Source organism: Babylonia areolata, chromosome 18 (assembly GCF_041734735.1).
Source record: "Babylonia areolata isolate BAREFJ2019XMU chromosome 18, ASM4173473v1, whole genome shotgun sequence".
NCBI classification, from domain to species: Eukaryota; Metazoa; Mollusca; class Gastropoda; order Neogastropoda; family Buccinidae; genus Babylonia; species Babylonia areolata.
The window spans coordinates 9736653-9753520 of NC_134893.1; the positions used below are offsets into that span (position 1 = coordinate 9736653).

Sequence of the window (16868 nt, forward strand, 5' to 3'; positions counted from 1 at the left end):
AACTTACCTTTCTGGCAGAAAATGGAGGACTTACTTCAATGACTCCTTGTGTAGGGGAACACTATAAATATCAACTAGAATATTCAAACTTATCCCTCTGACAGGAGACAGCTGACTTACCTGTATGACTCCTCAAGCAGGGGAACACTCTTCAGCCCCATGACAGCATGGTAGACTGTCATCAGATGGCTCAGCACCTGTTGTCACACAAAAGGTCAGACAATTGTCACCATACAAACATTACCTCACTCCCTTGCACTCAATCATCAAGCCAACAACAAAATCAAACGCATCATGAACGATCAATCATTATAAAAAACATCATGTCAGACACCTGTACTTAAATGTTTCATTCACAAAATCAGCTGATACATGCACATGTAATGCTTCAAAGTAACTGCTTATGCATCTTACACATTTAACAAAACCACAGACAAAAAGGTTGTTTGAAAAACAGAGGAAGGAAAATAGAGGTTGCCAGTAGCTGATAGGAGCTGCTGCATAAAGCCTTCAGGTGGGCAGCAAGGTCCTATGAGAATGCAAAAGAACATCACTAGTGGTCAGTAAAGGGGGCTAACCTACTTCGGGAGGTGATCGGCCGTAGCTACTTTCGTTTTCTCCGCATAGGTCAGGTAGAAGTTTGAACAGGACAGGAATCAGACCCCTGCCAGAGTCTGCACTGGTGGGTCACGATTAAGTATGTGTAATTAAAAGGTTGTTTTACAGTCTGGCTGTTGTGTAGTTATTTTTATTACTCACATTGTTGATCATTTTGATCCTGTCATTGGTGTCAATTGAAATATACAGCTCCATAACTGCAATGCCAATTCAAAGTTTTTGCAACCTAAAAATATCTCTCTCCCTTGTAACTATATACCATACCTCTTGGTGATGTGACAGTCGAGCAGTGAACAGCAAAGAATCAGACTCAAAGAGATGTGAGAGAAAGTCCACAGGCAGCTGAATTCCAAAGGCAACCACCACCTGCACACATGCAAGCATATCATTACCTTATGGTATTCAAGAAACATGACATGCAAATTAACATCAAGGAACAAAAATTGACACATTTCTAAATTCAGCAATGGGGGAAAACCAGAGTTCAGACTGAAAACAAAAACAAGACACCAATTCAAAAACAAACAAAAGATACACTTTTCCGATGTTTTTACATTGACTTTGAAGCACTTATCAGTCAAGCGAGATGCGAGCGATCTGATTATTATCCAATCATTCAGTTTAAAACTGCACAGCACCTACAGAAGAAGGCAGACATTATCAAACTAAAAGGAAATTAACAAAATAAAAGAATATAATGAAAATAGATTAAAACATCTTACAAAGAAAGACAAATAAGATAAAACAAGAATAAAAATGGGCCATGTACAGTGAACCTGCACGTATCTTCACAAGCAGTCTCTCCCACACGCTCTCTCTCTCATACATGCATTCTCTCTCTCACATGCACACACACACACACACACACACACACACACACACACACACACACTCTATCTCACTTGCTCAATCACACACACACACACACACACACATGCACACGCACACACACATACACACACACTTGCACTCACACAAACACACACACACACACACAGACCTTATGCACCAGGTTGAAGAAGGCAAGGAGGAACTGGCGGCTGCACAGACGACTGTAGAAAGCCTGCAGGGAGATGTAAGGCAGCAAGGTGTCTGCACAGGACAAGGCCTCTGCTCCCAGGTGGGTCAGCAACACACTGATGCAGTTGTTAGCTGAAAAATAACATGGACCCCTCTTTCATTCATAGAACAGGGACAGGCACCATTTCAGGAGGCAGGGAGGAAAGGAAATTATGCGGTATCTAGCATAACCCTGCCTGCATGCATGCACGTACAACACATTGTCTAAGTAAGCAAGGGTTGGTCTTTTGTTATTTGGTGGATGTTTTGTTTGTTTTTTTCCAGTGGTGAGGATTTCATCTACAAAGGTTTCAAATCTTTTCTGAATTGAAACTCACAGCTAAAAATATATGTCAAACATGTCAGTACAAAATACAGGACAGATTTCTAACAGAATCCAAGACCCAGCCCTGAAGAACTTGGTGTCAACCAACAGGTTGTTACACTGATCTCTACAAACAGAAAAATGTTGTACAGAAGAACTTTCTCAGATGTGCTCTCTTTGTGTTCGTTAGCTTACCATTAGTATCAATGATACTGCATGAATGTCCCTTGACCTAATTATAACTAATTACTGCCAGACACTGTGATGAGGACACTGTCTGCTGGAGATACAGAAAACTGATCCAATGTCAAGAATACTATAAAGAAGTGGAACCTTTGCAAAGCACATAGCACTCACCTGCAACCACAACAGATTCGATGTACACATATCTCAGCGCCGTTTCCATACTAACCACCACCTTGTCCAGCATCTAGACAAGGAAAATACACCAGTGTTAGCCCTTCTATGCTGTCCCACTAATATATAATTTAACACATTATCCTTATATATTCACAAGCTATACTTGCAATCAAAGCATTATGATCATGACCATCTAAACATGCCAGCAGCAACATTTCATTGTTTTGGAATTCATAACAGACTGAACATGCGTATTCAAATAAGAAGTAAATAAAAAGGATACAAAAACAGTATTTAGGGATGACAAAAAAAAAATATCTAAGGCTTTAAAAATGTAAATGTCTGCCTATGATAAAGACTGTAATGAAAATAAACTTTGCTGTAAATGAAACATACTTTGCCATGCATTGACTGAAAATTGAAACTCCAACAACAAAATTCATCAAAGAAACTGTACCATATTTTTTTTTAATGAAATACTAAATTTCTTTGCCTAAATCTGTGGTTCTTCATACTTTCAACATTTTTTTTTTCTGGCTATCACGAGTCACTCTTAATGTGCAGAAAATTAAGGCAATAAATTTGACACACACACACTCTTAAAACAGTACACATTTAGCAATTATGAAATTTGGCACTACTCATGCTCGACCTCGTTTCAGAGCAATCATGAATGCAGACACAGGGAAAGAGATACGCACCCTGCAGGAGAAGCTCTTGGAGATTTTGTTATTGGCCGGCACCAGGTTGTCTCCCAGACTATCCAGCACTGTGGTAAACACTCGCAGAAGTGCTCCCATCTTAATTGTGAACTCTTCAGGACTGGGCAGCTTGTCCGACCCAAAGCTCTGATCACTGGCACTAGTCGTTAAATCCTGGATGGAATTATAAATCAACTGTCCCAACAAATCAAAAAATGTTCTATTTATCATGACAGTGAACAGGCACGAAAAGAACAACATTCAAACAGCAGATCACAACAAACTGAAAAGTGAACATGAATTTCTGATGGTGGTGGTGGTGGTGTGTCCATCAAGATCGATGATGACCATCGTTGTCATCCAGCTGGGGGATGGGGGGAGGGTGGTGGTGGGGTGGGGGGGGAGGATGCTCATGATCTATCTGTGAATGCGCAGATGGCTGAATAGTCCAATCTGCGCACGAAATGTTCGCTGACAGTTGGGGCAGACAAAGACAGGCATATCATTGTCAGGGAGCTTGTTTGCCCGTGACTTTCTGGCCTGCCTCTTCTGAACAGCTGCTGCAGTCCTGTTGGCCTCGCACAACTTGGCGCCTTTGTGCACAGCAGCGCGCCATTTGTCACGGTCCACTGCAGATTCCTCCCAGGAGTCAGGGTTGATATCAAACGCTTTAAGAGAGACTTTCAGAGTATCTCTGAAGCGCTTCTTCTGACCTCCGTGTGATCTCTTCCCTTGTTGCAGCTCGCCATAGAAGAGCCTTTTGGGCAGCCGATGGTCTGGCATGCGCGCCACGTGTCCAGCCCAGCGAAGCTGGGACTGCATCAGGATGGTGAAGATGCTGGGAAGGGTGGCTTTTGCGAGCACCTCTGTGTCTGGGGTCCTGTCTTGCCACTTGATGTTCAGTAGCTTCCTGAGGCATGTCGTGTGGAAGTGGTTCAGCTTCTTGGCATGTCGTTGGTACACTGTCCAAGTTTCGCAGGCGTACAGTAGTGTGGGGAGAACTACTGCTCTGTAGACCTTTAGCTTGGTCTCAAGACTAATGCCTCTTCTGTTCCAGACATTTGCACTGAGTCTGCCAAAAGTTGCGCTTGCTCTTGCAATCCTGACGTTCACTTCATCGTCGATGGTCGCATTTCTGACAGATAATATCAGATACTCAACTATGAATGAAGATCAAATATACATATGGTGGAAAATATCTCACCTTAAATGTTATAATTATCTTGCTGAATATTTTCCTTTTTTTTATCAATGAAATGTTTCACTTTATCTTAAAATGTAATTTTTGTTTTTTTACCTGAATGTTTTCTTTTTACATGTTAGTTCAAATGTACGTTGTGATCAAGGAAGGGTGTGCCAGTTGCTAATTCATTTTTCGGTTTTATTTGTCGATGAGCATCTCTCTTTTTAAATGTTATAATTATCTTTCCAAATATTCTCCTTTTTATAATGATTGAAATGTACACGTACATGCGGCGCATGTGCGCGCACACTCTCACACACGCAGGCACACATGTGCACGTGCGCGCACACACATAACGATACATGCACACGCACAGACACACACAACACACAAACAGTTGTTACACTCTAAATCATAATGTAATAGTATCTTACCCACATGTTTTTCTTTTCGCATAATAATTGATGTGTGCATGGTGATCAGTGAAGGGTGTGTCAGTTGTTTGTTTTTTCTCTTGATTTTTGCTGACGGGTATTTTAAGTGAGCCTAAAGAGAATTTTCTGTTTTGGTTGAAGCAGACAATAAAGTATTTTGAATTGAACTGAACTGAATACAATCCAAAAGACAAGAAATTTTTCTTAGCTAAATTTGAGAAAACAATGTCATAGTAAAAATAAGGATTATAAAATGTTGGTAAATTCTTTCACAAAATCAATGGAACCCACAGACTATAACAAAAACTGCATGACAGAGATTGATTCAATCGTCTCCTCTATTGTTATTATTACTATCTTTATCATCAGAATTGAAAATGCTGGCTGTATGTGAACATACCCATTCATTACTTTTTTAAAACACACACACACACACACACACACACACAGAAACACATGCATGTACCCACGCACACACATAATTCAGCTGCATTCAGTTCAATCCAAAGTCACTTTATCCACCCCCTGACTGCTGCACCTTACTAAAACTATCAGTGTGGCATGAACATGAAGAACAAGAACCACTTCTTGTGTACACATAAATGGTGTAACTGAGTTTGCTGAACAAAAAAGAATGCAACCCCAAAACAAAGAATTTCAAATAAAGAAAGGTGATCAAATTCCTGAGCAGTCATATCAGACCACAGTCCTTCATTTAATATTTTTTAAAAATTATGGTAATTGTTGCACTAAATCTTGACAAAGCAATGAACATACTCATCAGCAGCAGTCAAGTGCATGGATGCGACTGCCAGAAAACCAAAAAACTGAAAGGCAGGGGTCCAGGGGCCTTGGTGGCCCCTGGCGGGGTACAGAGGCAGTGCCCTGTTGGGGGGCCCAGGGTGACAACGCCCCCCTCAAAAACAGAATTTTTCATCTAAAAAAATCACTGATTTCATTATATGTTGTGTCTATAGACAGACATAAAGCGATAAAACCATGAAAACACCATTTAAAGACCTTAAATGGAGGAAAAATAACTTAACAATGAATGAAGCTCAAATACACATATGGTCTAAAATATCTCACCTTAACAATGAATGAAGATCAAACAGCTGCTTGTGAGGAACTGTTTCATGTAAAATGCAAATGGGTTAGGTCCAAAGTCCTTTCAGTTCAAGTTCACCCTGGCAACACTCATCCGCATTTCCAGTCCTGTTTACCTTATATTTGTATTTGGTGTATTCTTGTCAAAAGCTGTTGTTCTCTTCCTCAAAATGGTGTACTAAGCAATCATGTCCAAGGCTATACTGGTGGAGGGAAACAAGAGGAGTGAGGGGTGTAGCCAAGTGAAGGGATGAGAAGGAATCAAGGAAAACTGAGGAGGTCATGTTTGTATTGACTTGATTTCAGTTATGAATATGATTCTCTACAGAATGGTTGTTTCTGGTTGTTTTCTTTTTTATCGGCACACAGGACCTTCACACTGAGATGAGGGGAAGTGAGAGGTGAGAGAAGAGAGATGGAGACCCTGGAAGAGAGAGAGAGCGAGAGAGAGAGCAAGAGAGAGAGACAGCGAGAGAGAGAGCAAGACCACAGAGAGAGGAAGCAGTCAAAGTACAGGAAGGGAGGGAGGGTGGTGAAGGGACCGGGTATAGGGCTGCAGTTATTTGACAGCTCTGCCAGTGGGAGTGGAAGGATGAGGTGGAGGTGGAGGAAGATTGGGGAGGGAGGAAGGTGGGCACAGATAACACGAACGTGTAGGCGCTTTTTTTCTTTCTTTTTTTCTTCGTTTTTGACCAAAACCTACTGAAATCCGTCTCAGGACGTAAGAGCTGCACCCATGCAAGTGGTAAAACATTAATGACGGGCACCCACCTCAGCATAAGCTTCCAGGTCCTCCAGAAACTGCATGAGAAGGTTGGAGGAGAAGTTGATGTCAGCGGACCAGAAGGGTCGGAAGGACACCAGGGCAGACGATACGTACTGGATCAGGCTCTCCTTCTGACTCAGGTCGATGTGCCAGCCCACCAGGATATCCACAGTGTTCTGTACAACCACCATCATAAACATCATCACCATTTGGAACCACTACCATCACCATCATTGCTTATATAAATACTATCATTATTACTATTATTATTATCTTTGCTCCAAGCATCTGGTGCTCTGCTGCTACTACAAGGATTTGCCGAGGTGCACTCACTCCCTCATTCTGTGTGTGTGTGCATGTGTGTGTGTGTGTGTGTGTGTGTGTGCAACCCTGCTCACTTGCATACTTTAGCGTTGCTTCTGCACTTGTATTTTCTGCATGCATGTGCACTTCTGCAATTGTTTGTGTGTGCGGATCTTGTGTAAGAGAAAAAGAGAGACGTAGACAAATAGTAATTTGGACCAAGCCAGCTGAACTGGCAATGACACAATCATTTTAGACAAAAATGAATATTACTTAACTTGATAGAAAAAACTGCAAATACACTTACAATCACTGGACATTCATACACTTGTTACACTAAAAATATGTCTTTTTCTTTTCCTGTTCTTGTTGTTTTTAAACACATGTATGTATTGATCTAAACCACCACTTCCACAGGGCTACCTACATTGAAATGAGGGCTGAAGATGTGTGGGTAGAACTTGGCAATGAACATGGTCACATCCACCACAGCCACCATCAGGTCAGAGTTGGCGCCTTCCAGCAAGGCTTGGATGTTGCTCATTACCTCCTGGGGAAGATGCATCTTTCAAGTAAGTTGTGGTTAATAAGTCTTTGTTCCATGTGCCAAATCTAATCCCATACATCAAACTTTGATAAGACTTTCCTTTAAAAGGTGTAAGAGGACAATCAATATCACAAGTTTTTTTCACTTTAACTCCCACACACACCCATCAAATTGAACAAATACACTTCATCCAAAAAATGAATGGCATAATTTCTGCACATTTCAAAAGGCAAAAACATAATAATCTAATCACATTCTTAGAACATATCTCTCTTTCTTGTAACACAGGGGGAAAATGCTTTTTCAAGCACTGCTGCAATGTAACTACATCCTCTGCATAATAGTTAACAGATATTCTTTAGCACTAATAATAATAATAAAATAAATAAATATCAATCATAACAATTAACTTTTTACATAAGTGCTGAATCTTCTGCAAAGAGAAATCAAAGCACTCTCACATCAGTCATTCACATGCGTGCACGCAACTGACCCAGAGAAACAAAAGCAAACCCACACAAATATATATATATATATATATATATATATATATATATACACTTTTTCTGTGTTGTTTCAGCTGATAAACACTTACAGACATCATTGAAGGCGTGTTCTGTCTCTTCTCATCATGTTTCAAGGTCTGTGAAAAGAAAGGGCAACATGAGGAAAAAGACTAAAACGCAATAAAATGCAAGTAAGGCTGAGGAACAACACTGGCTGATCTGACAGTAAATGGCAAATGTGCTGAACTGAGGGACAAGAGGATAAGCAGATTCATGAAGGTAAAATATGACAGGGCAGAAGGACCAATGGGTAAGACACAGGCAGATTTAAAAATAGACTTGGCAAACTGAACAGATGCTCACTTCTAGTTGGCAATTTGGAGAACTTCTTTTGATTTCTAAATAAATGTATGTGTATGTATTACTATTAGTCCTAACATGTAGTACATAAATAAATTTCTATAGATGACCATTTCATCAGACACAAATCTTTGTCGCGTGTGTGTGTGTGTGTGTGTGTGTGTGTGTGTGTGTGTTCTCTTTTTCTTCATACCCCATTTCTTCTCTCTTTTCTCTCTCACCTCCAGTAGTGCTTGCAGAAAGCAGATTTTGACATCATCATCCACCATGGCGCTACAAGCATGTGAGAACAGCCAGTCAAAGTAGCTACAACACAGAACAATGCAAACATTAAATTATACATATGAAATGATGTATACATACCAACAGCACACTGACATAAACATAAATGCATTAAAAAATAAAACATCAAATCAAACACTCAAGCTATAAATCCTGTCAGAACATCAACATGCAAAATATTCATTCATACAAAAAAAAACCTAATCTAATACTTACATGTGATTAACACCAAGCATGGGAAATAAAACTATAACAAACACTCAAAGGCATAAAGTGGAATCTTACTTTTCTTAGTGGAGTGGATGTAATTCTAAATGTGGGAACAATCACTTTGTACTATTATCCTGAAAACTGAAATACAGTTCAAATATTTTTTCTGTCTCTTCCAATTTTCTGGAAGTGGAATAGTCACTATTCCAGACTTGGAAAAATACATGTTAAGCTTCACCATGCCTGAATCCTTAATACTATAGTCACTTAAATCAAAATGCACTGCCAACTATGAATTTTCCGCCAAAGATTTTTCTACAAATCTACTGCTGCCACGGACCTCTTTCTGAACAAATGGCCTAAACATTAATACTGGCATTTATCTTTTATTAATGCCATGGCAGTAACTATATGCCAAGCTATTTCCATTGAAATCTAGTCACAGACGCTATAAATATATAATAGTATAAAAGTATTTGAATTCATATTAATTAATATTGATAGTATTAGAATTCTTTTTTTTTTTTAAGAAAATATGGAAAATAAAATCAGGCCTTAAAATGTATACACAGCTAGAACCAAAAATCACAATGGCAACACTGTTCTCTTGAGAACAAATTGCCACAAACTTCAAAAGCCTTCTGACATGTAGAACTGTGAGAGTGGGGCAAGACTTGTCCTTACATTTCAGGGGGGAAAAACAGCTTTTAAATCTTCTAATGCCAGAAAATATTGCTTTAAGGCACTCAAGACAACAGGTTAAGCAAACACACACACACACACACACACACACACTTGTGCACGCATGCACACACGCGCTCACACACACACACACTCACTTTGAACAAAAATCAAATCAAATCCCAAATCAAAAACTTTGTGTACTCATACTGACCCTTGTATGTCCTGTCCCATCAGGCTACCAATGTAACCAATGCATCCAGCTATTTCCTGTTTCACCTCTTTGTAACCCCTGCAACAGGCAAATAGCATCTGTATAGGTATGATGGATATTTTTACTTTGAATGACACATCTGACAACAGGCTACCTTTACATGAATGTGTGTATGTGTGTGTGTGTGTGTGTGTGTGTGTGTGTGTGCATGTGTATGTGTGCGTGCTCACATGCATGCGTGTGTAGTGTGTTCGTGCACATGCCTCAACAGTTCAAGCTGAAGCTAGTTACACATTTAAGCACACCCGGTACAAAATAATAAGTTAATACTGCAGCATATTATCATTATTAAGACACAGTCATTTGTAGAATTACATGTCCATAGCATCCAATAGGCAATGAAGGAAAAACAAATTTGAAACTTATTGGAAATTGATATACAATGACAATACAATCACAAATATCTAATCTATATATACCTTTCATAGAATATTCCTTGAAGATGTGACAATAAGTCAGTGGTGCCTTTTGAACACGCCTGAAAACCAAACAAAAAATATAACATTGTAAAAAATAGTCCACAACCTCTAAAAATGTTCTGACAGCACACAGAATAAAACTGTTACTATCTTGGGAGCAAAGTTCTACCAAAGGTAGCACAGCCAATACATAATGACACTTCAACAAGAGCACCTGCAGAGAATGTCTTTATCAGTTTATGTTTATATGGCTAAAATTAGTATAAGGTCCATGATCTCCATCTTGGCAATCTGGGTTGAAAAGCGTTCATCCAGATAACATGCATTAGACAAGAACAGATCAACATAATAAAATATGATGGAAGATTTAATCAAAATTGAAGTTTATGTCCTGTGTTTTCTCTCTAGCTACCTGTAATTCATGCAATAACCAACAGAAGCTGGGTGAAGGCATATTGTTCAAAAAGGCGTGTTTTGAAAAACTATCTTTAATTAAAAATAAAGTCAATAATCTATTCAACATCACTTTATCAGTTATGTTCTTTTCTTTTTTTTCTGTTTTTTTTTTTTTTTGTCCTTTTCCTTGAAGTTCAACTAAGGGAAGGTTCTTTTCTTTCCAAATGGGTACATTTCATATTCAATTTGGGTATATATACATATATCAGTGACATTCATCAAATCACTTATCACTCATCACTGAGATAAATAGATCTAGATATTAATCACTGACCTTGGTACCCTCTGGAGTCTGCATGAAGTCTTTCAAAGCTCTAGCAGCTGACACTCTCCTCTCCCGATCTCCAGCACTGAACACACGCCTCATCAGTTTGGTCAATTTGTTCTCCTCATGATAGCCTCTCCCAGAATCTGCACACACAGACACAGAAACAAGTCACATGAATACTTCAGCTACTTCAAGACAGGCAAACACAATGACCAAGTGGTTCAGATTTTAATCATTTTTGACTCACTTGTGTAAACAAAGTAAGTCTATGTTATAACCCAGTGTTCGGTTGTCTGTGTGTGTGTGTGTGTGTGTGTGTGTGTGTGTATTGTGTGTGTGTCCATGGTATTGGTAAACTTTATCATTGCCATTTTCTCTGGAATTACTTGGTCTGCCAAATCAATGAATACCAAATTTGGCTTAAATATAGTTGGGAAAAAAATCTTCACAGTCATACCAATAAATGAATAATAGATTGTAAGTCTCCTGAATTTAGCCATATTTCCGAATCATTAACAGTTTGTGACCTTGTGACCCCAGTACACTTGGTAATAAAGACATATTCTATTCTATTCTATTCTATTCTTTATTTCGTTGAAGTTCGGTCCGGACTCAGAAAACCGCTGTTGCCCCTTTGCAGCTTCCTGATTGTCTGGTGATAATACGCCATGACCTCGTTTTTCATGATCGCAATTAAAAGCAAAGAAATACACATTCTGGACAGAACACATACAGTGACACTAACTACATTATTGACATGTTTACTGCATATGAATATTCTAAAGTAGACACTGAATTAAATAGAATGAACAGAAAAGAAAATCTGAATCGACTGTTTCACTGCCTCTTCTACACAGCACTGGTCAAACTCAAAGCAGATCTTGACAAAACATGTTGCAAAGCCTGGCGCGATGGCAACGTCTCCTTTGATGGAGTCTCCTGTTGGACCGACGGATGAGTAGGCAGGCAGACTATCTGTCGGTGTGTGTCTTCATATGGGAGAAGAGGCCGATTCTGGATGTGCAGCACTTCCCACAGGTGTTCCAAGGGAAAACGTCTCCAGAAGTTGAGCCCTGCTTCCTTCACTCACACTTCTCCTTAATGGCCAGTGTTCTCTTGTTTTCAAACGTCTTTATGCCACTAGAGCACAGCATCCTCCAGCGAGAGTGGTCAAGGGCATCAGTTTCCCAGGAAGCTATGTCTGTGTCACAGGCTTTGAGGTTTGTCTTCAAGGTGTCCTTGAAGCGCATGCAGGATCTTCCAAGTTCGCGGTGGCCTTCCTTCAGCTGGCCATACAAGAGCATCTTCGGGATCCTGCTGTCTGTCATGTGGACGTGTCCTGTCCAGCGTAGCTGGCACTGGATTAGCAGGCTTTCAATGCTGGGCAGGCCGCTCCTCTCTAGGACCTGGAGGTTGGAGACCCTGTCTTGCCACTTTATGCCGAGGATCTTTTGTAGGCATCTCTGGTGAAACTGCTCAAGTTGTTGAATGTGACGGCGATATGTTGTCCATGTTTCACAGCAGAAGAACAAGGTGGTCAGCACAACAGCTCTGTAGGTTTTGATTTTGGTGCTGAGCCTGATCCCTTTGTTGTTCCACAGCTTGTTATTGAGTCTGGGGGTTAGGGGGTGCACGGGAGGGGTAGTACCTCTAGAGGGGGGGCTTGTCACACTCTTCCGGGAGTGGTTCGTCCTCTGTTGGTCCCCACCAGCACCCAGGTCTCACTTATGGGTCCTAGAAGCTGCTAGCATGTGGCAGCACCACTACATGAGGGTAGCCGACGGGTCTCAAACCCTCGGTGAGTTAGGGCTTGTCTACCCAAGCATGTGAAGACTGGATCCAGCGGACTCTGCGGAAGAAACCTTCATGGTTCAACGGAGAGGAAGGCGGTTGCAGCAGAGCACTGTGGAGTGCTGAGGACAGGATGAGGCACATAGGACATCCTGGTCATCCACTGCATCCGTTTCCATCTCCAGTCGTCTTGACCTCGTCTTGCCACTGGATACAGACGGTCTCGGACAAGAGAGTGAGGTCGACAGTACACAAATCCTCCTCACTATAAACAAAGTCATCGCGCAAGTCATCAGTCATCCTTCATCCCATACCATCATTTTCCCCAAGCCCTGTGGCAACAGGCGAGCGACGAAGCGACGGGTGTGGGTACACTGGTAGTCATAGCCGCGGACATGCACACAGGCGGCTCAGGCCATACGGTCGTTTTTTCATCGACTGGAGCAGCGGTGGAGATCGGCAGCCCCCTGAGCGACTGAGCAGCCCTTTTCAGGACAGCACCTCCATGGCATGAGGAAGGGGCTAGAAAAGATGCCCTAAACATTGCCTGCTCCACACCACCCTACTCAGCATACCGCAGCTGACAGGGACCCTACTCAAGCGGTCGACACACAAAGGAAAGAAAGAAGAAAACAAGGAGCACCCCATTGACCACTGCCACATGGAACGTGCGTACGCTTCTGGACAGAGGCAACTCGGACAGACCACAGAGATGCACAGCACTCATTGCCAATGAACTAGCCAGGTACAACATCGACATCACTGCCTTAAGTGAGACCAGACTGGCAGAAGAAGGCAAACTCTGTGAGCGAGGTGCAGGCTACACCTTCTTTTGGAGTGGTCGCGGACCTGAACAGAGACGTGAGGCTGGAGTTGGCTTTGCAGTAAAGACAACTCTCGTTGGCAAGCTGGCTGGCCCCCCGAAAGGAGTGAACGATCGCCTGATGACGATGAAACTCCCTTTATGCAATGGGAAGAAGTTTACCACCATTGTCAGCGCCTACGCGCCCACCATGACCAACCCGGATGAGATCAAGGACAAGTTCTACGAGGACCTGAACAATGTCATCACCACTGTTCCCAACGCAGACAAGCTCATCATTCTTGGTGACTTTAACGCGAGAGCTGGCTGTGACAGAACCTCCTGGGAAGGCGTGATTGGGAAGCATGGGGTTGGCAACTGTAACAGCAATGGTCAACTACTTCTCCAGACATGTGCCGAGCACAACCTTCTTATCACAAACACCGTCTTCTGCCTCCCTACCCGTAACAGGACATCATGGATGCATCCTCGCTCTGGGCATTGGCATCTCATCGACTTTTATCATCGTCAGGAAGAGGGACAGGCAGGACGTACGAGTCATGAGGGCCATGTGCGGCGCCGAGTGCTGGACAGACCACCGCCTTATCGTCTCCAAACTCAACCTCCGCATCCAGCCCAAGAGACGGCCTCAGGGCATGAAAGCACCCAAACGCCTGAATGTCAACAAGCTGAAGCTAGGCAACATCAAGCAGAGCTTTGCTGACACCCTGGAGGAACGCCTTGAATCCACTGTGCTGGACAACCAGAATGTGGAGGCAGCATGGGGCGCACTGTATAAGACAGTGTACAACAATACCATGGAGTGCCTGGGGCCTTCTGCCAGGAAGCACAAAGACTGGTTTGATGAGAACTGCATTGAGATCAAGCAGCTGCTGGAAGACAAACGCCAAGCCTACAGAGCCCACATTGAAGATCCCAAGTCACAGTCAAAGAAAGATTCTGAAAAGCGCACGCAGCACCATCCAGCTTAAGCTGCGGCAGATGCAGGATTCCTGGTAAAGCAACAAAGCCGATGAGATCTGCTCCACTCCTCAGGTCTGATGGTTCTACTTCTACCCTAATCACTGACAAGGACGGGATCCTTGAGAGATGGGCTGAACACTTTGACAGCATACTGAACCACCCTTCCACCATCAATGATGAAGCCATCGACCGACTCCACCAGGTGCCCATCAGTGAGTCGTTGGATGCCATTCCAACTTTGGAGGAGACCCAGAAAGCTATCCGTCTGCTATCCAATGGCAAAGCCGCTGGCTCAGACCCCATTCCAGCTGAGGTCTACAAAGAAGGTGGTATGGCACTGACTGAGAAGCTTCATCAGCTATTCCAGCTCATCTGGCAGCATCAGGCAGTTCCACAGGACTTCAAAGACGCTTCCATCATACACCTGTACAAGCGCAAAGGAAATCATCAGGCCTGTGACAACCATCGTGGAATATCCCTGCTGTCCGTCGCAGGCAAGACTGGCCAGAGTGCTACTCAACCGTCTCATAGCGCACCTTGAGCAAGGTCTCCTACTCGAGAGCCAGTGTGGCTTCCAGAAAGAACGCGAGACTATTGACATGGCGTTTGCTGCCAGGCAGCTCCAGGAGAAGTGTCAGGAACAGAATGCCGACCTTTACTCCACCTATGTCGATCTGACCAAGGCCTTCAATACTGTTAGCAGAGATGGCCTTTGGGGAATCATGGCGAAGTACGGATGTCCCAGAAAGTTCATCACCATCATACGGCAACTACACGATGGGATGCTGACCCGAGTCCAAGACAACAGAGAGACTTCAGAACCATTCCCTGTCTCCAACGGAGTCAAGCAAAGGTGTGTTCTTGCCCCCACCCTGTTCAGTCTCATGTTTTCAGCCATGCTGACAGATGCTTTCAGAGACACTGACGTAGGCATTGGCATCAGGTACCGCACAGATGGCTCACTCATCAACCTCAGGAGGCTTCAAGCAAAAACCAAGGTGAGGACAGACACCGTCAAAGACTTCCTGTTTGCTAATGGCTGCGCTCTCAATGCTGCCTCCGAAGCTGACATGCAACACAGCGTCAACAAGTTCTCTGCTGCCTGTGACAACTTTGGCCTCATAATCAGCACAAAGAAGACTGAGGTGATGCACCAGCCAGCTCCAGGAAAGCCTTACGTTGAACCAAACATCTTCATCAACGGGCAACGACTGAATGCGGTGGACAAGTTCACATACCTGGGCAGTACATGCTCTCACACAGTTGTCATCGACGACGAGGTGAAGTTTCAATTCCAGGTCTCGCCCTTTCTCCTACATTTAACTGGAAAATCACACTGAGCATCTAGTCATTCCAATGAGACTATAAACCAAACTTCTGAGTGCAGCACACACATTGGCACACTGAAAAAGAACCCACAGCAACAAATGGGTTGTCTGGTAAGTACACAAATAAATATGCAGGCACTAAAGGCCTAAGTGTATTAGGTTATGTTGCTGGTCAGGCATTTGCCTAACAGATGTGGTGTAGTGTGTACTGATTTGTCCACAGTAATGCCTCCTTGAGAAACTGAAACTGAAACAACATGCCTGTCACTTGTCAGCTGCTACAGTAATGATTGTGTAAACCTTTTTTTTTATGTGTAGTTGGACAACCTGTATAATTAATTAACCACAAAGAACACGTCAACACAAACCTTGCGTCTTCTTGTCAGACTGCCCATTTTCCCTGGAACCTGGCTGGGGAGAAGGTGACGTGGAAAAATTTCCTCTTCCACCTCCAGAAACAGCTGATCCACCTCGGTTGTATGAACTATCTGTTCGTCTTCCAGGTCTTCCCGATCCACCTTGACGGCGGTCATCATCACGTCTTGGTCTGTCTCTCCCCTGTCTCTGATTTGGATTTTTTGTCATTGTTTTCGGTGAATTTCGCCTGTCGAAGGCTTTCACTTTATTCTCTGACGCTGATGCTTTCTCCGTGAGGGAAGTCCCCGAGTCACTCAAGTTGGGTCGCGCATTATCTCTATCTGAGTTATTGTTCGACTTCTTGCTGACGGTGACTCTGTCATTTTTCTCGACGGAGTTTGTCTTGCCAGTACCTGAAGTATCATTCATCCCACGTTTGCTTTCCTTTTCAAATGAAGCAGAGACAAAGCTATCTTGCAATCCAAGCGGTAATGTTTCTTGTAATACAATCCGCCATAACTCTTTGTAAAGCAGTGCAGCGGTGAATAAAGAAGACCACAAAGTTAAGAAAAAATATAAAATTGACCCAATAAAAGACATGAATATTAATGACATGCACGAAGTAAAGATGCTAGCTTAAAAGAGCAGAGTCTATATTTTTTACTGACAAAAATGTTCCCACGAAATTTACTTCCGTACTTGTTTCGGTTTCACCTTCGTTCTCTCGTTCTCTCGCTCTCTCTCTCT

At 42.6% G+C, this 16868-nt stretch overlaps 1 protein-coding gene across 1 annotated transcript in view; it reads right to left on the reverse strand.

The window, feature by feature from the left end:
- Positions 1-16641, reverse strand: part of LOC143292424 (serine/threonine-protein kinase SMG1-like) — a 102276-nt gene extending 85635 nt beyond the window's left edge. Inside the window, exons 1-13 of the mRNA XM_076602692.1 lie at positions 16133-16641; positions 10866-11002; positions 10136-10194; positions 9657-9734; positions 8491-8575; positions 7999-8046; positions 7284-7406; positions 6559-6729; positions 3064-3237; positions 2360-2432; positions 1619-1770; positions 883-984; positions 121-197 (exon numbers count right to left, since the gene is read on the reverse strand). Coding sequence (XP_076458807.1) covers positions 121-197; positions 883-984; positions 1619-1770; positions 2360-2432; positions 3064-3237; positions 6559-6729; positions 7284-7406; positions 7999-8046; positions 8491-8575; positions 9657-9734; positions 10136-10194; positions 10866-11002; positions 16133-16550 — 1697 coding nt within the window. The 5' untranslated portion in view covers positions 16551-16641. The remainder of the gene's footprint in view (positions 1-120; positions 198-882; positions 985-1618; positions 1771-2359; positions 2433-3063; positions 3238-6558; positions 6730-7283; positions 7407-7998; positions 8047-8490; positions 8576-9656; positions 9735-10135; positions 10195-10865; positions 11003-16132) is intronic.
- Between the last annotated feature and the right edge of the window lie 227 nt (positions 16642-16868).